Here is a 26,752-nt window from a genome sequence, read left to right as displayed (position 1 = left end):
TGACTGTTAAGGATGTGATAGAATACAGAGAACACATTTCCTCATAAAAGGAATACTCCAATACAAGAGTTCTTTCCAGGCTGCTGACATGGCTCAGAGGGTAAAAGTGCTTGCATTGCAAGCTTGACGACTCAGGTTTTATCCCAGGGACCCACAACAGAAGAACAACTGACTCCTGACTCCCTCTGATCTCCATATACTTCACACACACACACACACACACACACACACACACACACACACACACACACACAAACTAAAATAAAATAAAAATGAGTTAAAAATACTTCTGATTAAAAATGTGTCACCCAGATAAGTTATACAGTTTGTAGGCAGCGCTGAAGGTGCTAAAGGCACTCAGAGAGTATGAGCTGGAATCAGAACACAGAAAATGACCCTCATTCATCTGACACTGGAAATGAGGATATTAGGCTGACCAAAAATAGTTCTGGTGTTCCTGTTCTTATCTCTAAAATTTGACCTCATAGCTCTGTTGATTTTATACTTTAGCATACAACTTAATCACAGGTGATTGGGTCCTGGGAAATTAGCTAATACAGCCTGAACCTAAGGACATTGATTGTAATGTAAAAGAGAATTGCTTTTCTAACTGGTCAGCCTATTTGAAAAATCAAGCCAAGCCCAGAAGGCTGCTTTGTGAACACAATAGAAGAGATGGGTCAGATTAGAGGTGGCTGCAGGTGCCTAAAAGCAACAGGTTCACTCCAGATGGCCTAGACACACAGTGGCCTCTCTTAGCTAGTGCGAAGTATAATTGTCCTATCACGCAAACAATGCCTATTCTTCTTGCTTGCCCAGGTTTCTAGTTAACTCTAGCCTCTTAATCCTGTGAAAATGTATTTTGTAAATAAAAGGGATCTTTCAGAAGTTGGTAATGTTTTATTATTTGATTCTTAAACCAATTGTTTTACTATTGAGACATATAACTGCTTTACAAAAGATGTTAAGCCTGGGGGTGGACAGATGGCTCAGGTTAAGACCACTTATTACTCATGCAGAGGGGTTGGGTTCAATTCCCAGCACGTGTATCAGGAGGTTTAAACCTTCCTGGAACTCCAGTTCCAGGGGATCTGACACCCACTTCTGGATTCTAAGGGCACTGCACACACATGATGCACACATGATGCGTCAAGTGGACACAAATGCATACAAATTTAAGGAATAATTATTTAGAAATGTTAGTTCTTGATAACTTCACACATGTTCAGACTTCGCCTCACCACTGGAAAGACTTCTCAGGTCTGTCTCCAGAGTGAATCACAAATCTGTGTGATCTTTACTCTCTGTTCTCTAGCAAAGGGTTTTTGAAAATACAAACCAGGCCAGGTACAGATTACACATGCTTGCATGCCCAGCTACTCAGTAAGAGGAGGCAGAGAAACCACAGTTTAAGGACAACCTGAATAACATACTGAGGTACCCATCTCAAAATAATGTTTAAAAAAAAGGCAAGAGGCAGAGGAGAAACTAGGCAAAGCATTAGTTCAATTCCTAGGACTACAATAAAAATAAACTTTTCAAGTACAAATCAAACCAGGTCACTCATTTCCTCAAACCCCTCTCACTGGCTTCTCACGATCCTTAGAATAAAATCTGTGACACCCTTCTCATCTGTCCTCGACCTACCTCTTCCTTTTTTTCCCCCCTCACTTACACACCGGACTCAGGCCATCTTTTCCGTCTGTGAACACTTCCTGTCTCAGGGTCCCGGTGCACCTATACTCTGGATCATGCTGTCAACACTCTGATGTAGGTGCTACTGTTCATTACTGACCCCAGAATCTGGATGTTAACACCGTGCTGCTTTGCCTTTCACAGATCTGGGAAAGCTGACTCCTGACCGCAGCTCTCGGGGAATGGCCTACGGCCTCATCAGTCTAAAGCAGCTGTCCAAGCCCTTCTTCCGTGAGCCTCTGTGAGCTCTACCTCATCACTGAGCAGCACACACCTTTTCATACTTTCTTCATGGCATTGCTACCCTAAACCACCTCTATTCATTTCTATTTACTTATTGTTTATCCTTCAACAGGTGGCTATAAGCTTCTAGAGGTCAGAGACTTGGTCTGTCCCATTTATGTCTGTGAACAATGCCACGTAGAAAAAACATGAAACACAATTAGAGTTCATCTTCAAGTAGAATTTCATCTTATAAGGATTTACTCTTGACACAGAGTTTTTCCTATGCTGTACAGCTCGTCTGGAACTTGTGATCCTCCAGCATCAGCTTCCTGAGTGCTGCGATTATAGGATGCGCCACCACACCTGGACTCTAATAAAACACCTTTAAAAAAAAAAAATCTCTAAACACATATTTTAGGATCACCTATTGTTCAGGTCCTGAAATAGACAATCAAAATTATCACCTCCAACAGGCACAAAGGACTTGACAGTGAATCAGTAAGCATGCTAGTCTCACAAAACTCATACATGAAATTCTTTTGTTTGTTTGTTTTTTCAAGACAATTTCTCTGTGTATCCCTGGATGTCTTGGAACTTATTCTGTAGACCAGGTTGGCCTCGAACTCAGAGATCTGCTTGTCTCTGCCTCCCAAATGCTAGGATTAAAGGCCTGTGTCACTATCACCTGGCTCACACATATACACAGGGTTTCTCTGTGTAGCCTTGGCTGTCCTGGACTCGCTTTGTAGACCAGGCTGGCCTCGAACTCACAGAGATCTGCCTGCCTCTGCCTCCCTGAGTGCTGGGGTTAAAGGCATGTGCCACTGTGCCCAGCTATACATGTAATTCTTAATGGTTTATCACAAAATAAGACTTATTTCCCTTACATGCCTCCTATATGTCAGTGATGTGACTCAAGCCTTTGTCACGTGTGCGTGTGAAGAAAAGCTCGTTGTCGCTTTTCATTAGTTTCAGTTCTCTCTCTCTCTCTCTCTCTCTCTCTCTCTCTCTCTCTCTCTCTCTCTCTCCCTCTTTGAGGCAGGGTTTCTCTGTGTTAAAATTTATTTATTAATTTATTTACATACCTTCTTTTTAATGTAGAAGTGTTCTGTCTGCATGTACACCTACATGCCAAAGAGGGCATCAGATCCCTTTTATAGACGGTTGTGAGCCACCATGTGGTAGCTGGGAATTGAACTCAGGACGTCTGGAAGAGCAGCTAATGTTCTTAACCACTGAACCATCTCACCAGCCCCCAGGTTGTCTCTTTCAAGACAGCAATCTTGGTACCACAATTGTGTGCATGGCTCCTAATTCTGATAGCTTCTCAACTATGAATATGCACTTGGATTTAAGCTATGGCTCAACTATTGAACTTGGATACATTCTTCACAGCAGTGCTATAACTTTTAAGCCCATGTCTATTTTTGTTCCAAGTAAATATTAATGTTATTTTCGCGGCATTTTGTTAGGGAAGGCTATCCTTTCAGTGATATGACTCAAGCCTTTGGCACAGTATCAACCCAGAGGCTGGGTTTATCTGGAAAAGCTCTCATGATTATTTAAGAGAAGGAGATCAGAGAGCTGCAGTCTTCTTAGTGACCTGATGGTAGGCAGCAGCCAAGCGTGAACCAGTGACCCTGCGCGTGCTTCTAGGCACTATGAGCACGTAGAGCTACAGCAGGAGTGATACTCTCATCAGCACTGCCGCGGTGCTTTGAAGGAGAAGTGTCCCTCAGCATCCAGGTACTTGAACACTTGGTCCCCAGCAGGTGACACTGTTTAGGGATAGTGTGGAACCTCTCTGAGGAACCACGCTGCAGGAAGTGTATCACTGAGGGTGGGCTTCTGTCATTCATGGCTTTTTTCCCACTTCCAGTTCACTCTCTCTGCTCTCTGTTTCTGGCTGAGGATGTGAGCACTGGGCTTCTTGCTCCTGGTGCCATGTCTGCTGCTCGCTACACCTCCTTGCCATGGCGAGCTCATCTCTCTGGAGCTGTACATGATATATGGTGCTTTATCACAGCAGCAGGGAGGGAACTGCTGACTTTGTTTTGAGTTGTGTGTTTTTGGTTTTTTTTAAGACTCAAATAGTCTCCCGTTATGTAGTAAGTAGAAGTGTGCTGTGGAAACCTAGCCCTTCCTTCAGGACTGCTACCACAGAGAATTAACTGGTAAGTGTTCAATGTATTTTTGTTGGGTCATACATAGCTCAGAACTTATCATATAAAAAGCTCTCTTATTAAAACCTCATTGTTCTATATGCTAGCATAAAAACTAATTCATAGTTTCATTTTCATTCTGTCAGATTTTTGGAGAGGTAAGTTCAAGTTTACTACTTTTAAAACTACTGATTGCAGCTTCGTGTAGAGGCGCATGCCTTTAATCCTAACACTTGGGAGGCTGAGGCAGGCAGATCTTTGTGAGTTCAAGGCCAGCCTGGTCTACAAAGTGAAGGCTACACAGAGAAACCCTGTCTTGATAAAAAACAAAAAAGAAAAAAACCTTACTGATTTCTTTTTAAAACATAAAATCTATTATTTAAAAAATTTGCAAATACTTGGGCGTGGTGGCGCACACCTTTAATCCCATCACTCAGGAGGCAGAGGCAGGCAGATCGCTGTGAGTTCAAGGCCAGCCTGGTCTACAAAGTGAGTCCAGGACAGCCAAGGCTACACAGAGAAACCTTGTCTCAAAAAACCAAAAAAAAAAAATTTTTTTTGCAAATAAATAAAAATATTACACTCCAAAATTAACCAAATTTCAAACTAGGATGGGTGCATGCAAAGGACACATAATAAGCACTGGAAAAACTAGTTGAGCTACTAATGTTTCTCAGGAAGTTTTTGTTTAGGGAACTCCTCAATCCTAATTTTTAAAAAATGTGTGTGTGTATGAAACTAACCAGGAGGAAAACATAGGGACAGGATGGAGCTCAGCTGGTCGTGTGCTTGCTACCTTGCACAAAGACTAGGCTCCCTCCCTAGCACCCCGTCAACCACGCGTGGTGCTGCCACGTAATCCCAACACTCTCACATACACAGTTGGGGCATTTGGTGGAGGCAGGAGGATGCGAAGTTCATGGTGGTCCTCAGCTACGTAGTGAGTTCTAAAAACAGAGGGTTTGGGGAGAGAGACTCAGGGAGCAGGAGCTTAGACCAGCTCGGGCACTAAGGCCTTGCCACGCACTTGTGCACAGCAGCTTCCCCCTCGCTGACATGGCTATTCCTAAACTTGCAAAGAGAAAATACTAAGGGCTTAAAAACACTTTAGTTTGACTATCATCAGTTAGACTAAATCCTCTGGCTTAGAGAAGGAAAAGTCGAAGCAAAAGGGGAAAAAAACAAAACCAAGCAAGCTTGGAGAGAGACAAAACAGGATGAGAAAGTAAAGGGCTCCTCCCTCTGTGTCTGTGTCACAGGTACAAAAGCCATTAAAGTGGCACAAGTAACTATTTCATGTTTAAGGCTGTCCTAGCCACTCTGCAAGGTAGAAAACCTTTTCCTCAAGAACTCCTCATTCTCTTAGGAAACACAGGAATCAGCTGAGAGGGTTGCAGTGTGGGGCTCTGTTGGAAGAGGACTTTAGAAAAGGTACCAGTTGGTACACACCATGAGCCAAAGAGGATTTCCCAGAAGATATGAACGGCAGCAAGGTGCAGGCTCCCTGCGCCAGCTCACGGCGATAAAGACCTAATGCTCTCAAAGCCTGTGAAAACATCAACAGAGAGCACTCAGGTGGTAAAGTGCTCAGAATAAGGATGTATCTTTTATTTTTTCCAAAATATAACAATTTAAAGAAATAATTAAAATGAAAAATAAGGTGTGACTCTTACATATTTATGATTAGGAGACTCTTAATACTGACTGCTATAGAATAGCCTCCATTCTAATCAATGTTGTTTTTCTTTTTTTCTAACACTCTATGTAAGAGTGTTTCTTAAAAATATCTAGTTTCTAAAAAAAAATCTCAAAATAAAATACTGGTCCCATTTAAAATAAGATATAAAGTTCACGATGAATTACTCTGTTCATGCAACCTCGCCTCAGAGAAGCATACTTAAATATGGCGTACACGCACTACCATCTAAACACCACCTTACCTCAGGTTCCTTGGGATTTGTGTAAAGCTGTTTAAGGGAAAATATAGAGCACTTAATTTCCAAACGTACAGACTACAGCTCATTGAATGTACTGTCTCTGTAGAGAGTTCGGGTTTTGCTCTGTTAACTACCACCTGAGCATGTTTCAAGTCAGGGATAGGATGAGCTCGTATTTTATTAAAAACTCAGAATCTTTAGAATTTTCTATGAATACAGATTATATGAAGAAGTTTATAATTGATGTAAAGTATCTGTAATTACTATGACTAAGCTACAAATAAATTCTTATTTGTTATTAAGTAACATATTTAAAAATGTGGCTTTTACATATTTATGGCTAGGAAAATCTTAATATTGACATGTTACAGAATAGCCTCAGAATAGGTAAAATATTTAAACAATTAATATATATTATAAATGATATCTCAATTTTTTACGATCACAAAACTTTCAAGATAAAAAACTTTGAATCTGTTACATAGCTAGAAATATCCTGAAATCCTAAGAGTTAATATGGCATATTCCTTATGTTCTCGCATATAACATATATATGTATATATATGCCAATGAAATATACTGGATATTTATAATGTCTTATTAAAGCTCTGATATATCCAATTGTTAAATGCTAAACTCTCAAAAGTTATAAATCTCAAAAGAGGAGAAAGGGAAGGGTTACTGTTTAAATGCTTCACTTGCCAAAAGTCAATAGAGATAGAGACCTGGTCTTCAAGTCTGTACTTACTGTTAGCACTGCCATCTGTAGCTACAAGAGAAAAGAAAACTGCTGTTACCATATGCTCATGCTATAGTTTTGTCATTTCTGATAGAGACTAATTCTAATATTACTTCAGAAAGTTCCAAATACTTGGGTAGGAAAATATTCAGAAGTCAGAAAAAGGAACTGATTATTCACTCATCAAACAATGTCTATTACAATCACTAGCTTTACTGGGACACAAGAAGAATGAAAAAAAAAAAGTTGTGATTTCCTAATTTGAGAACCAAAAGATATGCGAATTAATTCACTACTGCTCAACATTAAATACAGCACAAGAATCTCTCAAGAATCCTCCTTTAAAAACTAATGTAGCAAGGTAAAGATATTAGAACGTCTGATGGATCTTACAAGTTCTTGCCTCTCTATACAGCACAAAACTAAAAAGACATTTTCTCAACCTTAAGAAAATGTTGAATATATACACATAGATGCAATCAAGCCTATAAGTTTTTACACCTAAAATATAGAATTTAAGGATCATAATTCTATAGCAATTGGCTAAAACTTTAGTGCCACCATGTGGCTATTTGTCATATAACTGATTTTTATGACCCCTTAGTGAAACTGTTAATAGTTTGTTGATACATTAAAAAATAAAAAGAAGAATATGGCCACTGATCTTAAGAGGCATGCTGACGAGCAAGGGAGACTAACCCTGAGAGGAGAGCCACGGGCCACACCTTTAGCCAGGGGACGGCTATGCAGACACAGCAGCCCAGGCTGTCAGGGGAACGCTGAGTGGAGCAGGGCAGGGCATGTGCATGGGTCTGGGACACAATTTTTGGGCTAGAGAAACATTACGTGCAAAGACACAAGGAACTAACATCCTCTAGGGTCTTTATGTAGCTTGAATATGGGAGCTGGGGGCAGGGGTGTTGGAAAGTCAGGCCTACCTGATCATGAGAAGATCTTGGAACTTTATTTTTAAATTCCCAGAAAAATTTTTGTGGGACTATAATGTGGAAAGTGGGGAGAAATTTTAAGAGATGAGAGTGGGGGTAAGGAGGAAAGTTATATAGTTCCGTTTTTTAAGAATTATTTTAGCCATGCATGGTGGCACATGCCTTTAATCCCACCAGAGGCCAGCCTGGTCTACAAAGTGAGTCCAAGACAGCCAAGGCTACACAGAGACACCCTGTCTCGAAAAACCAAAAGAAAACGAAACAAAATAATTATTTTAATATATGTGTTTATTTTAAAGAATTCAAACTTACCATAAAATATAAAGTACCCACATTTTCACAATCAGTAAGATCATGTTCTTCAACAGAACATCTTCCAAGGGTACTTAAACTACTCTTTTTCTTTCTTTTTTTTTGGTTGGTTGGTTTTTTTGGAGACAGAGTTTCTCTGTGTAGCCTTGGCTGTCCTGGAACTCACTGTGTAGACCAGTCTGGCCTCGAACTCAGAGATCCGCCTGCTTCTGCCTCCTGAGTGCTGGGATTAAAGGCACGGGCTACCATGCCCGGCCCTTTTTCTCCGGATGGCCACGATCATGACTGTCATCTGAGATTTATGGAGCTGCTCTTCTGGAGGATTCTCAGAGCCTTTGCATAATTTAGTCCTGAGACAGACCTGGCAAACCAGGAAGTCTCCTGTGGCTGAGAGCTGCTTAGGTAATGGTTCCTTCAGACAACTCCTAGATCAGATGATAAGGAGTTTGGTATGCGGAAATTAACTTGCTAAAAGTGTCTTTTGTGTAACAGTAAAGAGCTTCTGAAAAGCCAGTAGGGTGAGTCCTTCAAGCCTGATCCACCCCGCTGAGGAGAAGCCTAAATTTATCCTGCTAAACCACAGTTTAACAGGTACAGCTGGGCCAGTGTGTAACTGCCAGCCATCGGCCCTCAGATGAGCACCACTCACCCTCTGCCGTGGCCTCCAGCCCTTCCGTGCCTGTCTTTTCTTTGTATCCCGCCATCTCCCGGTCAACACAGAATACACTGTGAATGGTAACTGCACACTCACTAAGAGCAGGAGGGAATGAGGGAGCGTATGGCTACCCTAAATAACTCAATACAAAGCTAATTCACCTCAACACTTCTCAGGTGAGGTGAAGAGTACAGACACGGGGAAGTGGAGGGCGCCTAGCGGCAGCAGTCTCATTTGTAAGCATCTCATCTCTTCAACCAGGCCTAGAACCTTCATTTTTCACACTTTTCGTGACTGTCTAGGAAAGCATAAGAGATCATATGCATTTAAAATTTGAGCTGTGTTTTCAAAAAATTCCAGGTTACATGTGAGTTATAATTAACAAAATAAAATAGGGTAAAAATCCATTCTTTAACTACTGAATTAGCACTATTTTGAACACGTTCAATGTGCTAACAACCAGATTCTTGTCTTCCCTAAGCCACATCCTGTGGATCTTATCTTGTCCAGTGACTTCAAAGGAAACTGTGGTTAAAAAAGATATTAGTATAGAAAAAAGGAGAATAAAGCTTTCCTTCCTGGTTGATGGACGGGAGACATGAGTGGGCAACAAAGACAGAATGAAGCCAACCAGCTATGAGCACAAAGGCACGCACCGCTGTTCTGTTACACACTACAGAACAAAAGGTCTAAACTTTAAAGCGTAACGAGGAGTACTTTAATCCTGATGTAAAATTTAAAATATTCTTACGTATCTCTTTTCCAAAGCATCAAAACAACCTTGAATCCTGTCAAGAAATAAATATCCAATGTCACTTTGGCCCACTGAACAGCCAGAAAAATAAATCCAAGTATATAATTAGTTACTCTTCTATTTTGAAGTATATAAGTTAACAATTATTTTGCCTTTTCTGTTAATCACTTTTTAAAACTCCCAATACCTTTCCATATATTTACAGAATATTATAAATAATAGACAAGCAATCCTGAAGCACAGAGTGTGCTCTCTCTTCCCCCCACCACAATGTCAGTACACAGATATGCATATAATGAATAATCAAATTTAGGATTTTTTTCTTTATGTAAGTCTTTTCTTCTAAAACTAAATCAACAGTTTAAAATAAAAGTGAATAGTTGCTACAGCTTCCAGGTTAAAGAGGACTAAGAAAAGTAGTTTAAGGAAATGATTTTACAAAAGAAAGTTTTATGGGTAATTTCTGCTATGACTAAAATGTTGTTCAATTTTTATAGAATTTACTTACCATTTAATAATATGTAATGACCCAGGACACTTTTTGTCTTCCCGGAGAATTTTTAAACTGAGGCCTAAAGAAATAGAAACCCCACAGTTATATAGGGCATTTCCTTTATTTTTTCATTTGTAAAATTTAGTTTTATGACTTACATTTATTTTATTTATTTCTTCTTCTTCTTTTTGAGATAGGGCTTCTCTGTGTAGCTCTGTAGACCAAGCTAACCTCAAACTCAGAAATCTGCCCGCCTCTGCTTCCCAAGTGCTGGGATTAAAGGTGTGCACCACCACTGTCTGGCACATTTTTATTTCTAAATACTTTCTTAATCCTGGGCTGGAGAGATGGCTCAGAGGTTTAGAGCACTGACTGCTGTTCAAAAGGTTTTAAATTCAATTCCCAGCAACCACATGGTGGCTCACAACCATCTACAATGAGATCCGGTGCCCTCTTCCGGCCTGCGGGTATATGTGCAGGCAGAACACTGTATACATAATAACTGAATAAATCTTTAAAAAAATAATGTCTTAATCCTATGTTGATAATTACCCAGTTTAGCAGACTTCTCACAGGGTGGACCGGCTGGTGGGCTCATGCAGAGTCCGTTCCTGTCACTTCTACCTTACTAACCTGAGGTGTAGCTGAGACCATCTCAACTGACAATTTAAACACATTCCCAACTTCAGTCTTTATTATTTTTCCCTCTCAATGAAAAAGAATTAAACACAAATACATAAATTATTTTCAAACATTCTCACATAAAATCTGCCACTTTTCCATATTGGGAAAAAACAGACATCATAAGATTGAGTTGAAATCAGTACAAAATCACCACTGACTCATGTATGACTTAATGAGAGCCTCTTGAATTTTGAATTATTTATGAATGTATGAATTTGCATACTTGTATGCACAAGTGCAAAAGTGTGTGCCACACTGCATAGCCATTAGAGGACAGCGTACAGGAGACTCTCCTTCCACTCATGGGTCTCGGGGTTGAACTCGCCCATTAGGTCTGGGAGCAAGCACCTTTACACCTGGTGAACCGTCTTACCATCTTTTCATATTGTTTTCCTATGCTAAAATTAACATCACCTCCGCCACTGTCGAATGACATGAAAATTATTCTATTTTAAAAAAATACTTAAAGATTATTAAAAAGACTGCCATACAAACATAGACCATGTTTGTGACCTGCCACTTTAAATACAAATACACTGAGGGAGACCAGTTGTCCTTGAACTCATGGAGCTACTCCCTGCCACCTCTTCCTAAGTGCTGAGATTAAAGATGTACACCACATGTGGCCCACAACTCAGCTTGAAAAACAAATCCTAAGATTTTGAAAAAACTAGCCCAGCACAGTGGCACGTGCCTTTACTCCCAGAACTAGCGGGGGCAGAGGCAGGTAGATCGCTGTGAGTTCCAGGCCAGCCTGATTGACAAAGCGAGTCCAGGCAGCCAAGCCTACACAGAGAAGGCCTGCCTCAAAAAACAAAACAAAATTGAAAAAACTGAAGAGGTTCTGGTACAATTTCTTTTAAAAAGCCAGAAACAGCTTGGAATATAAAGTCATAATAAGGTAAATTTAAGGTCACAGAGACAGAAGAAGTAAGAGGTGAAGAACTTGGAGCCAGTAAGATGGCTCAGTGAGTAGAAACACTTGCTAGCCAGGCCTGCTGGCCTGAGTTCACTCCTGGGGAAGCCGCAGTGTAGGGAGAGAACTGACTGAAGCTGGTCCTCTGCGTCCACAGCACATGTCTGCATGTGCACAGTAAAGCGAAGAGGCAGGACTGGCTACTGTAAAAAGAACACAACTGATTAAGAGAACTGTCTAAATAGCCATGCTAATCAATAAATGGATCCGCCTCTCCTATGCATATTTATATATGCTAATAGGGACAAGTTTCTTACCTGACTCCTTTGAACTTCCTCGGGGTCAATATGTGTACCCCAAAGAACAAAGTCAACTGAGGCACAAAATAATGTAAACTTTCAGCATTAAGATAGATTTTTGTGGAGCTTGAGAGATGGCTCAGAGGTTAAGAGCACTGGCTGTTCTTTCAAAGGTCCTGAGTTCAATTCCCAGCAACCACATGGTGGCTCACAACCATCTATAATGAGATCTGGTGCCCTCTTCTGGCCTGCAGGGGTACATGCAGACAGGACACTTACACATACTAATAAATAAATAATTTTTTTTTTTTTTAAAGATAGACTTCTGTTCTTGCTTTTACATGCATGGCTTGGAATTACTAGATATAGCTCTGCAGGTTTCTTTTTAGCTAAAAGCCAATGGTTCCTATACGTAAAACCAACATACACAGCAAAAATGAAAATGAAAGTGAATTAGTGGACTGATCTTGAGGAACATGCCAGAATGAGCTAGAATGAGCGCGCTCTGCGAGAGATGGAGGCTTTCCTCCTGCTAAGTAGAGAGAGACACTAGCCAAAGCAGTCGTGTAATCCAGCGTTACCATCCAAGTGGCGATCTCTGTAGGAGCTTTCTGGAAACAGGCCCCTCAAATACGTTATACACGAGACGGAAGTAGCAAAAAGCTTCTTCACCATCCCCAGGGACTCGCGCTCAGTAGAGATTTGGGATGGGAAAATTGTACTCTGGAAGAAAAGCAAAGATGATAGAAATCAGTGTTCATGAACATATCCAGCCCACCAAACCATTACCATGCATAGGATAAAAAGACTTTTTAAGATTTCAAATCTGATACATTTATAGGTAATCAAAGGAAAGCAGGGCTCTGAATGCTAAGTTAAAATAGATCTTCACACAAGCAAGGCCGAACAGAAAGGCATTCAGGACTAAAACAATTTCTTTCAATGACCTATTGATCTGAAGCAAACCTGGGAGTCACTAGAGTTACATAGCCTCATGGCTCACGCATTCTTTAGCCTCCACTGTAATCTGGAGTTTTACTCTTGTCTATGGACTTTGCTCTCTCTAAAGCTGCCATGGACAACCCATCACTGCTGCTTCTCAGCCCTCAGGAATGTGTGCGCCTTCCTCCCTGGGGCATTTGACACCATGTCCACATTTCTCCCTCAGCTGCCTTAACAGGATTTCGGTTTGTTGTTGTTTGGCAGAAGTGGGACTCAACCCGAGGACCTTATGGCATCAGTCACTGGGCTAACCTCCTACCTGCTAACACTATTTCAGCTTTCATCCATCCCTACACAGCTGAGTCCCACCCCACCCACCCCAGCCCGAGTCTCCTTTTTCTGACAAAAGGTCTCAGTGTGTAGCCCTGGCTGGTCTAGAACTTGCTCTGTAGACCAAGCTGGCCTCAAACTCACAGAGACCTGCCTGCCTCTGCCTCCCAAGTCCTGGGATTACAGGGTATCCCGCCACACCTGGCCAGTTTCTCTTTCTGTAACCCAGATGTCCTCTCCAGGAGTCTGTCTTCAATCCTCTTCACAGCTCTCTTGCATAATCTTGTCTTTTCTCACAGCATCAGATATAATCTATAGAGAAGACTTAATTTCCAACTTAAGTTCCCTGCATATACTGCTCGGATACTACGTTGTAGACCCTGAAATTCAGTGTTGCTATCCTGCTTAAAGCATGGCCCCCAGTTTCATTCCTCGACAAGTCAATAGGCATCTATTCCAGTTCCCAGGTTTTGGCTTGTCTCCCTCTCTCACATGCTATATCTAATACCCATGTCTCTTTTTATAAACAATTTTTAAAATCATGAAAAGAAGCAAGAACAGTTCTCTGTGTGCTCTGTGTATGCTCCTGTGTATGCAGGCACATATATGTGTGGGTATACAGCCATATATGTGGACACCAAAAGCCAACCTCAGGTGCTATCACTCTGCTTTTTGAGATGGTCTTTCACTGCCCTGGTTTTCACCAGTTATGTTAGAGAGCACCAGGGCTCACCCGTCTCCACCTCACCAGTGCTGGGATTCCAAGTATGTACAACATTTGGATCAAACACAGGCCCCTACGCTTGCAGAATGTATAGTTACACGCACTATACTCACTGGAGATGGGCTTGAGGGTAGAGAGGGAGGCAGCATGATGAGGAAGTTAAGGGCACAGACTCTACCTCAACCACCAGGTTCAAATCATTATGTATTCTGTTACTGCAACAACTTACGATCCGAGCAGAGGCCAGCAACCTTTTCTAGTAGATGCCAGAGTGAGTATTTTAGGCTTTGTAGTTAATTTTGCCATAGCAACATGAAAGAAAGCACAGACACTGTAAATAACTAAAGTTGTTACAATAAATCACCATCGCTAGTAAATTGTTGCAGGTGCCTGATCCTGCATAAATGCATCTCTCTTTTTCAAGACAGGGTCTCTCTGTTAGCCTTGGCTGTCCTGGACTCGCTTTGTAGACCAGGCTGGCCTCAAACTCACAGCAATCCGCCTGCCTCTGCCTTCCGAGTGCTGGGATTAAAAGAGTGCACCCCCTTGCCCAGTGATGCATCTCTTTTGTACCTTACTCGATCCTTTCATCTGTAAATAAGGGGAATAGTAAGACCTACTTTATTGAGAGTTAAATAGGCAAAAGCCTATAAAATGTTTCATGTGGTCCCTAGTTCCATCATTTATTGTGTTTTGGTGTTTGTGTGTGTGTGTTTTCACTTGTTATGTAAACTCTATTTATTTGTAAAACATCAGTGACAAAGCAAGTTTCAGGACAGCCATGGCTACACAGAGAAAACCTGTCTGGAAAACGAAAAGAAAAGAAAAAAATCGAAATAAAGAAAACATGCATACTCTAATGGATTTACAACCCAGGTGGAGAGAGAGAAGACTCGGACTAAAAGAGCAGAGAATGAGTATAAAAACGAATGGAGAGACTCCAGAGGCTACACCCACAAGATGGAGCAGTCATGTACCTGAGTAGGAAAGCTGTGGGGAACACAAAATGAAATTGAGCCCTAAGGATACGGGGCAGAGAAGAGGAATGTTGCTAGTGCAGGCACGTGGGCAGGAGTGCTGTGACACATCAGGGGCATGACTGTCAGGTCAGTGTAACTCATCCTGAGGGCTCAAGCAGGGCAGACGAGAGCTGAAGCAGCGGCCATTGAGGGGTGCTGCTTACTGGCATGCCCTCCATGGCTTGCTCAGCTACTTTCTTATAGAACCCAAGACCACCAGCCCAGGAGTGGCACCACCCACAATGGACTGGGCCCTCCCACATCAATCTCTAATTAAGAAAATGCCCTACAGGCCTGCCTATTGCTCAGTTTTACTGAGGTATTTTCTTAATGGAAGATCCCTACTTTCTGATGACTCTAGCTTGTGTCAAGTTGATAGAAAACTAGCCAGCACACCAGGCACACACATAAATAAGCATGTACACACATACATAATAAATAAATAAACAAATAAATTCATGCAATAAAGCTTTTTTAGGGTTTTTTAGGGGGGTTTTTTGTTTTTGTTTTTTGGTTTGTTTTGCTTTTTGGTTTTCTGAGACAGGGTTTCTCTGTGTAGCCTTGGCTGTCCCAGACTCACTTTGTAGTCCAGGCTGGCCTTGAACTCACGGTGATCCTCCTGCCTCCCAAGTGCTGGGATTAAAGGCGTGCGCCACTGCGGCTGATAAAGCGTTTTCTAAATGTTCTCTTTCCTTGTTGTGGTGGCTCTGGCTGAGGAGGGGCATCACTGAGGGTGGGCTGTGAGGGTTCAAAAGCCAGTCTATGAGCCCTCAGGCTTGTCTACCAAATGTTAGCTCTCAGTGAATGCTCCAATGGCACGGCTGCCTGACTGCTGGCGTGCACTCTCCAAAGCTGTAAGACCCAATAAACTCTTCCTTCTGTAAGTCTTATCATGGCAAGAGAAAAGTAACTAAGACTTCATTAAAGTTAAGTAAATCTAATTTAATTGCGGGGGTGGGGGAGGGACTTTGCACAGCATTTTTAAATTGGAACAACTTTAGAACTCACTTAGCTCAATGTGCTCATGTGCTAAAGGGAAATCTAGAAAGATAAGTGACTTGCCAGATCATAAAGCTAGCAAGTGACAAGAGTCCTTTTATTATAATATAGAGTTCAACTGCTGGACTTCTAATAATTCTAATACATTTTCTTAGGAGTAGTTATTACCCACAAACATGTTTAGATGACAAAGAACTTCCAAAAAGTGCACACACACACACACACACACACACACACACACACACACGGACACACGGGCATATCTTCCTAGAGACGATTTTGCCATATGTAAGAGTGTATCTTCTTTAATAGTTTATATAATGACAATGAGTTATCAGATTACATTATATTCAGTTATTTTAAAGGGATTTAAGCTGCTCTTTTTAAGGCCAGGCATGGTTATTCAGCGCTGCGACCCTAGTCCCCTCGAGTGAAGCAGAAGGACTGTAGCTCACGCAGCCTGAGCTACAAGCGCCCATGCAGTGTGCGCCTCTACACTGTAAGTAAACACAGAATATGGGGGTTTGCACCTATAGGCCCTGAAGGGTCAGAGTTCCTCTGAGTAACTGGGTAACAGCTGACATGGATGCATGCAATAACTCACTAGAACATTCCAAAATGGTGAGGTAACACATGAATAACTCATTTGTAAAGCTAAGTAACCTGAAAGTATAAAGACATTAAATACAAGCCATTTGTAGTAACAAAGACCAATGGCTGGAAAAGCCTCTGAAGTTTTTTTACTCCAGGGATTTGCTCCTTAGCTTGGCCAGTCTAACAGTTTAAATGTTATTGGTGATGTTTTTGTAAATACCTGGTATACGAAAATATCATAGCTTGAAAATAGCAGGCATTGTCATGTTTGGGTAGTAAAGCATGTTGCTGTTGACAAGTTTTGTTGTGTGGCCTTGAGCTCGGTACTTTCCATCTCCAAACTTCATTTTCTTCTTATTTTTAAAGATTTACTTATTTACAACATAGTGTCTTGTCTGCATGCACACATGTAGGCCAGAAGAGGGCACCAGATCTCATTATAGATGGCTGTGAGCCACCATGTGGTTGCTGGGAATTGAACTAAGGACCTCTGGAAGAACAGCCAGTGCTCTTAACCTCTGAGCCATCTCTCCAGACCTTTTTCTTTTTCTTTTTATTTTATTTTATTTTATTTTTGATTTTTTGAGACAGAGTTTCTCTGTGTAGCCCTGGCTGTCCTAGAACTCAGCTAGCCTTGAACTCAGAGATCTGCTTGCTTCTGCCTCCCAAGTACTGGGATTAAAGATGTGCACCACCACTACCAGCAGCACCACCACCCTGCTCAGTTTCTTCCTTATCGTGAGGTTTAATTGAAATAATAACATAATGCCCTTGGCACAATGCCTAGCACATAGTTAAGTGCTGAGTAAGTATCGACTTCTATAGCTACTGTCACTGTTTTTAGTATTAGATAACAGAACTGCATTGACACTTGGAATTTACTGGGGAAAGCAGTTCATGTAACCCAAACAACAAAGCTTTGGTTGAACCAAAAAGTCAATTTGTTCCTTTACAGTGAGAAAATGTGCCTGCCACGTGACTGCAGTTCACACACCTAGCTCAACGTTTTCCCCAGAAGGGAGCACATGCTTAGGAAACTAGATGAGATCAGCTGTTGCTGCAGAGTACTCTGGAACAAAGCCAGAACGACGGCTGCCTGCTTTATGCCCAACTTCTCCTTCAACTCACACTTTTCTTTCTCCTCTGCTACAATCTGATACTCCTACAACAAGCCCGGAACTCACTCTTCCAACCAAACAAACCTTCTGACCCAGAACTGACTACAAAACAAAGCACTGGTTCTTTAGCCTGGCTTCTAAGACCCAAACTAATCTGTTCCCCAATTTCCTCCCCTTGGCCAACATGAAGGCTTTGCTACAGAAAGAGCAGCTTTCCCTAAAATAAACCACGCTTGCTTCTTATTCTGAGCCAAGGCACAGGCTGGGTGTCCTCATGGAATCCTCTCTCCTCTAAGAGCCTCTCAATCGCTTCAAAGTATACAAAGATGCTTCAGTCGCTACACTTTCAACTACTGTGCTCTTTGGTGAGTGGAGAGGTAGAGATAGCTTCTCAATCTAGGTTAGGGTGACCAGAAACTCACTACGGAGCCAGCTGGTCTCAAGCCTGTAACAATTATGGCCTCACTCTTTTTCATGTGTGTGTGTGTGTGTGTGTGTGTGTGTGTGTGTAATATAGGTATATTGATTTAATTACCATAAATTTTATTTTTCTTAATCAGATTACAAAAAAGATAAAGATCATTTTTTAAATTTTCTCACAAAACAACCCATTACATTTACAGTGTATGTTGTATCTAAATAAATAATGGTGCATTAATGGCTGTTCTGGGATATACTGAACTAGCCTGGGTAAATCCAGCAAGGTTTCCTGGCCTCACATACTGGTATGCCTGCATCCCAAATGTCTCCTAAAGTTGAAGGCAGGATCAATCATCAATCTGTTGTGCTACTGGGAGATGGTAGAACTTTAAGAGACAGGCTCTAAGGGAATGATATGAGGCTATCAAGGGTGTCTCCCCTACCCCCACTCCTGTTCCTGGCCACTATGGGTGTGCCTGCCATTTTGCTCCACCATGTATTTCCCCTGAACATCTCCATGACGTTTGCCTTGATACTGAGTCAAAAACAATAGAACCAACTTTTGAAACTGTGAGCCAAAATCAATCCTTCCTCCTTTTAAATATATGCTCTCATCTGCTTTGTCACCACCACAGGAAGTGACTAATCCACTCTCCCAGATTTGCAGCATCAAAGCCTCTCTCAGTGTTCTCCTCTCTGGTTCTGAGCATTGCGTCACAAGGTTCCTAACGGCTCCAGGAAGCACATGTCTAACAAAGAAGCTTCTCTTTTAACAGCTTTGTGTGTCTAATTTCTTTTACTCTAAAACAGGAAACAAGCTTATAATTGGTGTTAATTTTCTGAATATCCCCAGTCCCATTAGGCATTAACATGTAGACATACTTTCCCAGAGTAGTATATCCCAATTAACTGATAAAAGTGCTGCTAAAGAAAATTTAAATCAAGCAACTCACTAAATAGTTATTGATTTTCTTTTAATTCTTAACAAATACCTTAGAATCCAGTCGTGTTCTGGTGTCATGAGAGAGCTGAGCAGTAGTCATTGTCAGAGTGAATCAGGATTCTTTCAACAATTCTAACCTGTTAAAAAATTAATTAGAGATTTGGCCTAACATAGTACTTATTATCTTGTCTTTCCAAAGATAAAAGTGAAATCTAAAACCAAAAATTAAAGTTAAGTACAGTTAAGTATAGACTATTTCTAAGACTGTCCTGTTTCAAGAGAAATTTACCAAGTTCAATTTTGAAAACACAAAGGAAAAAATGAAGCTAAAACAGTTCTACGTGGACCTATCAAAGATTATAAAAATGAAGCTGGGCATGGTGGTGCACACTTTTAATCCCAGTGCTCAGGAGGCAGAGGCAGGTGGATCTTTGTGAGTTCAAGGCCAGCCTAATCCACAAAGCAAGTTCCAGGACATCCAGGGTTACACAGAGAAACCCTGTCTATATATGAATCTGAATTAGAAAAATTCTTATTTTGAATTTTCTGAATGAAAGATATATATTTAGCTGTAATTCTGGCAAGTAATTTAATAACCTTTTGAATTTTTGCTACATATTTTTTCTGAATCTGACATGAAGTCTCTTCATTAATTTTTAAATGACCCAATAAAAATTTGAAGATAATTTATTCATTCATAAACATATTCTCAGAAAAAAATAAGTTGTAAGTCACCTAAAGACTCAACAATGTAGCCGGGTGGTGGTGGCGCACGCCTGTAATCCCAGCACTTGGGAGGCAGAGGCAGGTGGATCTCTGTGAGTTCGAGGCCAGCCTGGTCTACAATGCGAGTCCAGGACAGCCAGGGCTACACAGAGAAACCCTGACTCAAAAAAAAAAAAAAAGTCAACAATGTTATCTCATTCATCTTTGTTGTTCCCTCAGAGAGTAACTGTCTTCCTGTATACAGCAGGGATCAAAACATTTCTTAGATTAACTTCTGGTTTGTTTACAAACTCAAACCTACTTTAAAAAGGAAAATAGTAACTGTTTGTAAAGAAGTAGAGAATTAAAACCCTCTACACTGCTGGCTGCAACGTAAAACAGCCCAGCCACTGTGGAAACAGTATGCAGTTCCTCATATTAAAACAAAACAAAACCCTGACTAGGATCCAGCATTTCCACTTCTAAGTACACAGCCAAAGCAAATAAGCAAGGGAAGGAAGGAGCAGGAGGGCCAGACGCCGCACAACCACTCTCACAGCAGCGCTCCTCTCACGGTGAGCGTCTATCTGTAGACAAACGGACATCTGCAGGCCCACCTGCCCTGGGAGCAGAGGCAGGGCAGTCATCGGAGGGAGCCCAGGAGCTTGTCAGCCTAGACAACAGAGCCAGACCCCATCTCAAAAAACAAACAAATAGGGGCTGGAGAGATGGCTCAGTGGTTAAGGGCACTGCCTGCTCTTCGAGAGGTCCTGAGTTCAATTCCCAGCAACCACATGGTGGCTCACAACCATCTATAATGTGATCTGATGCCCTCTTCTGCAGATAAAGCACTCATATACAATAAATACAATAAATACATCTTTAAAAAAATAAACAAATAAAATAAAGCAGATGAATGGATAAACAAAATGTGATTTATGGCATATGTAAGGGCTACTCAATCTTTAGAAACAGATGAAATTGTGGTAACGTGACACAATGTAAGTGATCCTTGCAAGCAATGCTATGTTAAAATAAGACAAAGCCAGGTACAGAAGGACAAATATACGTTCTCACATAAGAGTACATACAATAAATTAAACACACATATACAGACAAAACATAGAGCTGAGGTTTTCAGGGTGGGGTAGAAGAAATGGCAGTGTAATAGGAGTACTTCTATCCATGGCAACGAAATGCTTGGGAGATGGTGACCAGCTGGTGGCCTGAGCATCACCAGGTCAAACACTAAGAACGGCTGGCAAGACGAGCTTCGCATTAAGCACAGTAGATCACAACATTATACTCAAAGACGAAGCCACCACTTTAAAAAGTTATGAATGAAAAATACACTTTTCACTCCTTGTACTTCGGTGGATTTTTTTTTTTAAGTAAACCTTCATTTTCTTTCTGAAGGCCTCAACTTTATTTCAATCAGGGCCTTACTGTAATAACCCATTTAAAGAATGTCCACTATGGCTCACCCAGGGCAATCTATTACCTATTATGTGAGCAATTAAGGCAAGAGTCTAGATTTTTGCAAATAAAAGGTTAGAATTATTTGAAGACAGTGCCACAAGGTGGTGGTAGAGACTATAAACAGACACTATTTAATTCCTCTTAAACGGTTTCTTCAAAGCAGCACTAGGGGACCCTATTAGAGTATTTCTCTATGAAACTGAACTCTGCACAGTGGTCCTTGAGTGGTCCTTAAACGTTGTTTTCTTCTGTTGTCTTCATAATGTAACCATCAGGTCTGACCCAGAGCGCCTGTTGCCCTCCTTACATTTTAAGAGATAAGGAAGTGGGGCTGGAGAGATGGCTCAGCGGTTAAGAGCATGGGCTGCTCCTCCAGAGGTCCTGAGTTCAAGTCTCAGCAATCGCATGGTGTCTCACAACCATTTTTTTTTTTTTTTTTTTTTTTTTTTGGTTTTTCGAGACAGGGTTTCTCTGTGTAGCCTTAGCTGTCCTGGACTCACTTTGTAGACCAGGCTGGCCTTGAACTCACAGCGATCCGCCTGCCTCTGCCTCCCGAGTGCTGGGATTAAAGGCGTGCGCCACCACCGCCCGGCTCCTCACAACCATTTTTAATGTGCTCAAATGCCCTCCTCTGGTGTGCACGAGTACATGCAGGCAGAGCACTGTATACATAATAAACAAATATTTTTTTAAAACAAGAGATAAGGAAGGAAGAAAAAGATAGGTATAAGTATTTAAATTCTAGTTCTAGCCCATGAGAATATAACCTCCTACAGGGAAGCAATAGGTAGATACAAGGAATAATGATTTTTAAACCACTTTATAGTTGTAGGATTTTAAACAATTTCTCTATGATTATGAGATATTTCTCATGGCATGTCTAGAGAATCAAGAGCTAAAAACAGTATCAGATGACTAGGCCGCCACATACTGTTAAGCACCTGAATTTTTAGAATACATGAATAATCCAGATTAAATTAATATCACTCAAAACCAATACTTTCTGGGTTGTTGCATCTGAGAAAAGATTAAGAATATAAAGCAAGTGAGCCGCGCATGGTGGCGCAGGCCTTTAATCCCAGCACTTAGGAGGCAGAGGCAGAGGCAGGAGGATCTCTGTGAGTTCAAGGCCAGCCTGGTCTACAAAGCGAGTCCTGGACAGCCAAGGCTACACAGAGGAACCCTATCTCAGAAAACAACACAGAACAAACAACAAGAATATAAAGCAAGTGAAACTGACTTTTAAGCAATGCAAATGGATACGTAAGAAAAAGTTGCCGATACAATTTAGCAAAAATGAGCTTTGGAATTAAGAAATTTGAGGTAAAAAACTGCATTCTCCTACCTAGCAGCTGTGTAGCTCTGACAAAACTAATTCCACTGAGATTTGGTTTCTTTTCTGTAAACATAAATATATACCCAACTTTCAGCTTTGTTTGCTGTACATCCGTAGTAACACAAGACAGGGATTAGACACATGGGCTTTCTCAAACAAAACTGCCTCAGGTCACAGGTCAGTCTGCAATTCACTATGTAACCTTGGACAAGATGTCTGCCTCAATTTCTCTATCTGCACATTCACAGTTATTTCAAGATTAAATTTATTAAATTAATAAGATACTTGGAGCTGTGATGCACGCCTGATTTCCCAGTACTCTGGGAGACAGAGGCAGGTAGATCCCTGTGAGTTTGAGGCCAACCTGGTCTACATGCTTTCTCACATTTAATGAAACTTATATCAAAAAGCGTTCCAAGTTTTGGTTTTGTTTTTTTGTTTTTTTTGTTTTTTTTTTTGAGACAGGGTTTCTCTGTGTAGCCCTGGCTGTCTTGGACTCCCTTTGTAGACCAGGCTGTCCTCGAACTCAGAGACCCGCCTGCCTCTGCCTCCCGAGTGCTGGGATCACAGGCGTACCGCAGCTGGCTCAGTTACTATTTCCACTCTAATGACTTTTATATGTCTCTCCAGAGTTATTGGCCTACAATTCTGCCCATTAGTCAATTCCCACTTTGCTGTTCTTAGCACATCCAAATGTGACATCATCAAATACTTAAATCACTCAATCTGAAGATGACTCAACTCTGCCTTCTTCTTTGTCAACTTTAGAATTTCTCAAATGTGTCAATTAGTCACTTTCTCCACATTGCTGTCTGCTTCTATGGTTTCTTTTTTTGGGGGGGGGGCTCCTCTCCTTTTTGTTGTTATTGGTGCTGTTACTGTTGTTTGTTAGGGTCTTACTACATGGCCCCAACTTCCTGGAACTTGCTGCTTTGAACTTGAGGTGATTCTGCAGCCTCCACATCTCAAGTGCTGCGACTGCCAGCATGAAGCACCCCAAGGGGCCTGTCATCTCTACTGCAGATCAGCCTCATCTTAAGCTTGAATTGCTGAAACCACCCATCTGCCCGTTACTGTACTCGTAGAATGAACACTTTTCTAATTACAACCACGATTATATATTATTTCCAAACTGAAGTACTTACATAGCTACCCCACAACCTCAGTGAAAAAAAAATCAAAAGTCTTTAGCATGGTTTTAAGATTTGCTTTATGACTCCCTGACCTCCTCAGTCATTTCCCCTGTATTGTTTTTATTTGTGCATAGTTTGTACATAGAAAACCCTTGGCTTTCAGGGGTTGGCAATAGTCTCCTGGTCTGAAACATCCTCTTCTACTTCAAATTCCTACTTATCTCCTGAAGATGGATTTAGGTTTTCAAGGAACATGCCCTGATTTCCGCTACCACCTACACCAAGTTCAAGCTATGTTCCCACTACAATACATCTCCACTTTGTGTCTGTGACTACCTACTGTGAGCTAACGTAAGAGTAACATTGTATCTGCTTTTAAGCTTGGTATTTTAAAAGGTATTTAAAAATGCTCCAAATTCAATGAGAGATCTTGTCTCAAAAATAAAGTGAAGGGGCTGGAGTTCCCAGCTCCAATAAGGTAGCTCATAACCATCTGTTAACTCCAGACCCAGGGAATCTGATGCCCTGTTCTGGCCTCTGTGGGCACTAGACAGCCACATATATACATACTTGAAGGTAGAACACCCATACAAGTTAGAAAATAATAATACAAATAAAAACGTTAAAAAAACAATAAGGTGGAGAGCTATTGAGGAAGACAGCAGACATTAATAGCTGACTGACTTCCAAATGCACATTCATTTCTAGGTGTGTGAAAACACGTATGTGCACAGAGAGAAAGTAAAATGTGCAGAGCTGTAGTGGCACACACCTGTAAGATAAGCACTTGGGAGGCAGAGGCAGGCAGATCTCTGTGAATTCAAGTTCGAGACCAGCCTGGTCTACAGAGCAAGTTCCAGGACAGCCTGCCTCAAAAAACAAACAACAACAACAAAAATAAAAGCATAAAATAAAGGAAACTGAAGATCAGTAAGAGAATTTGGTTTGCCAGAATTCTCTGTTAAACCTTTCGCTGAGCTTACTTTAATAAATTATTAGCCATCATTTTAACAAATTCCACTTGTCCCTGATAATTCTGCTACTTCATGCTTACTCAGACTAAGTGGTTCCCACAATATTAATTGGATATTTGTTCATTTTCTTTGCTTTTTATAATACATTTTTCATGCTATTTCCATTAATCCATACATTCAACATTTACTGTGCAATTGCAGTATTCCAGGCAAAACACAGTACTACAAAAAGTAAAATATGGTCTTTGCCTAAGAAACTTAAAAGTCTGGTGAAGGAGAAATTAGGGGCAAGAATCACATTAACACTTTGCTTTTTCACCAAGTGAGCAGACGATGTACTGCACGGCCCATTTAATGCTCGTACCACGTAGGTGTAAATTTAAATCTAGATTTCAGATATGAGGGAAAAGGTGGTATCTTTCTGAGCCTAGCTTATTCCCCCTTACCATAGTGATCTCCAGCTCCATTTAAAAAAAGACCGAAATCTTACAACTATTAAGGTGGTGGAAATTAAAGGCCTTTCAGTCCATTTCTCGACACCACACCACCACCCCTTTTTAATGTGTGAAAGTTTTCATCAAGCAGGGTAGGAAACCAAGTTACCTAACACTTCCGGTCCTCCTCGACTCTCCACCACGACTATACCTCTCCTCAGGGGACTTCCGACTCCCACACTTTCAAATCAAACCTCTCAAGTAAAAAGAACAGAGAAGTTTGGACACGCCGACCACAGAACCCCACCCGAACGCCTTCCTCCCGAGACCGCGAGCGAGCGTGGACAGTGGAGGCCTGGGCCTCAGCCTTCGCCTCAACCGACGCCAACGGCTTTGCCCAGCAAAAGCCCGCCCCTTGGCCAGGCGAATAACCAATGACGACTTCCGGCCAAGGCCACATTCACGACTAATCGCTAAATGTCCACGGTTTACCTTGGTGGCCTGCCTCAGGGTTATGCAAAATAGGGCAGGAAGCAGCCAACCCTCCCGGGCTGGGGGCGGGGCCTAACACACCCACACGCGTTGTGGGCGGGGCCTATAGGCTCTTGCCTTGAAAGAACACGTGGAGAGCTCTGGAGCCTTCCAGGGACTCTGTGAGGGGGCGGGGCTTCTGCCTGTAAGTCACCTGTCACATCAAACTGACTGTAATGAGGGCAGGGTGGGGCTGATGGGGCCCAGGACCCCTGATGGGAGTTCCCTGAGGTCTGAGGAGGAGCTGGTGCTGCAGGAGGGGGGTGCGGGGGTGGGGGGTCGGGGTAGGGCTGGGGCAGAAGTCTGGAAAGACTTGGACTCAACCAGGGGAGGGGAGCTTTGCAATCCTGGGGAGCATCTTTTACCTCTTTCCTAGGCTTGCACCCCTTGTAGTCTTTTTCACAGTACTGTTTAATTATGCAACTAAAACATGGCTATATTAACCTTACTTTGCGCTTAGCTTAGTCCGCGGCTCTCCAGATCCTTTTCTGTGTATCTTCTATGGAGCTTTCCAGAGGTATCCAGAGTTCCTTAAACTACTCTGCAGTGGGATTCCCCAAGGCCCTAAATAAGTGAAATACTTGACACATCTTATTTTAGCTCCACGGGAAAGGAAAAAAGAGGGAAAAGTTAGGTTGAGTACATGAGTTTAAAACATACTGAATAAACTGAATGAAAAACAAAAATAAAAAAGAAAGGATAGGAGCCAGGCGTGGTGGCGCACGCCTTTAATCCCAGCACTCGGGAGGCAGAGGCAGGCAGATCACTGTGAGTTCGAGGCCAGCCTGGTCTACAAAGTGAGTCCAGGATGGCCAAGGCTACACAGAGAAACCCTGTCTCAAAAAAAAGAAAAAAGAAAAAAAAAAGAAAAGAAAGGATATGACTGGGCCTGGGTATGGTAGAGAAAGTTTATTGTAGATAAAAGGGAGAGGTAGCCAGATGCAGAGACACCTGGGGGTCCTTTAGGGGTCATGACCCTGAGCCAGGTGAGAGAGACCAGAGAAGGGAGAACCAGGAGCCTCCAAGAAGAGAGGCAAACCAAAATGGTTAGATTGTATAGGGAAGAGCAGCCCAGGCCCTTGGGCTGGAGAGTTCAGGGTCAGGGACAGAGTATGCCAGCCAGGAGTGCCCAATTGGACAGAGGGATGCTGGGAGACCCTTGTGATCAGGTCCACTTTGATATGTTAAATAGGCACCTCCAACCTAGCATAAACCACAACCCCGGGCTAAAATAGTCTAGATTTTATCAACCT

At 41.8% G+C, this 26,752-nt stretch overlaps 1 protein-coding gene across 2 annotated transcripts in view; it reads right to left on the bottom strand.

Moving 5' to 3' along the window:
* HORMAD2 (HORMA domain containing 2) overlaps nucleotides 1-25,541 on the bottom strand; it is an 87,397-nt gene extending 61,856 nt beyond the window's left edge. The window contains exons 1-7 of one of the 2 annotated variants that reach the window (XM_084798766.1): nucleotides 25,461-25,541; nucleotides 18,957-19,044; nucleotides 12,400-12,541; nucleotides 9,935-9,998; nucleotides 9,424-9,460; nucleotides 6,768-6,788; nucleotides 6,023-6,049 (exon numbers count right to left, since the gene is read on the bottom strand). In XM_084798766.1, coding sequence (XP_084654892.1) covers nucleotides 6,023-6,049; nucleotides 6,768-6,788; nucleotides 9,424-9,460; nucleotides 9,935-9,998; nucleotides 12,400-12,541; nucleotides 18,957-19,007 — 342 coding nt within the window. In that variant the 5' untranslated portion in view covers nucleotides 19,008-19,044; nucleotides 25,461-25,541. Of the gene's footprint in view, nucleotides 1-6,022; nucleotides 6,050-6,767; nucleotides 6,789-9,423; nucleotides 9,461-9,934; nucleotides 9,999-12,399; nucleotides 12,542-18,956; nucleotides 19,045-25,137; nucleotides 25,419-25,460 lie in introns of those variants that run through there. The other variant, XM_084798765.1, reaches the window with a different exon arrangement.
* Nucleotides 25,542-26,752: the final 1,211 nt, after the last annotated feature.

The sequence above is a fragment of the Acomys minous genome, assembly GCF_964271855.1.
Source record: "Acomys minous genome assembly, chromosome: 10".
In the NCBI taxonomy this organism is placed as follows: Eukaryota; Metazoa; Chordata; class Mammalia; order Rodentia; family Muridae; genus Acomys; species Acomys minous.
The sequence above is the reverse complement of the archived record's forward strand: the minus strand, read 5'-3'. Positions and strand labels throughout refer to the sequence as shown.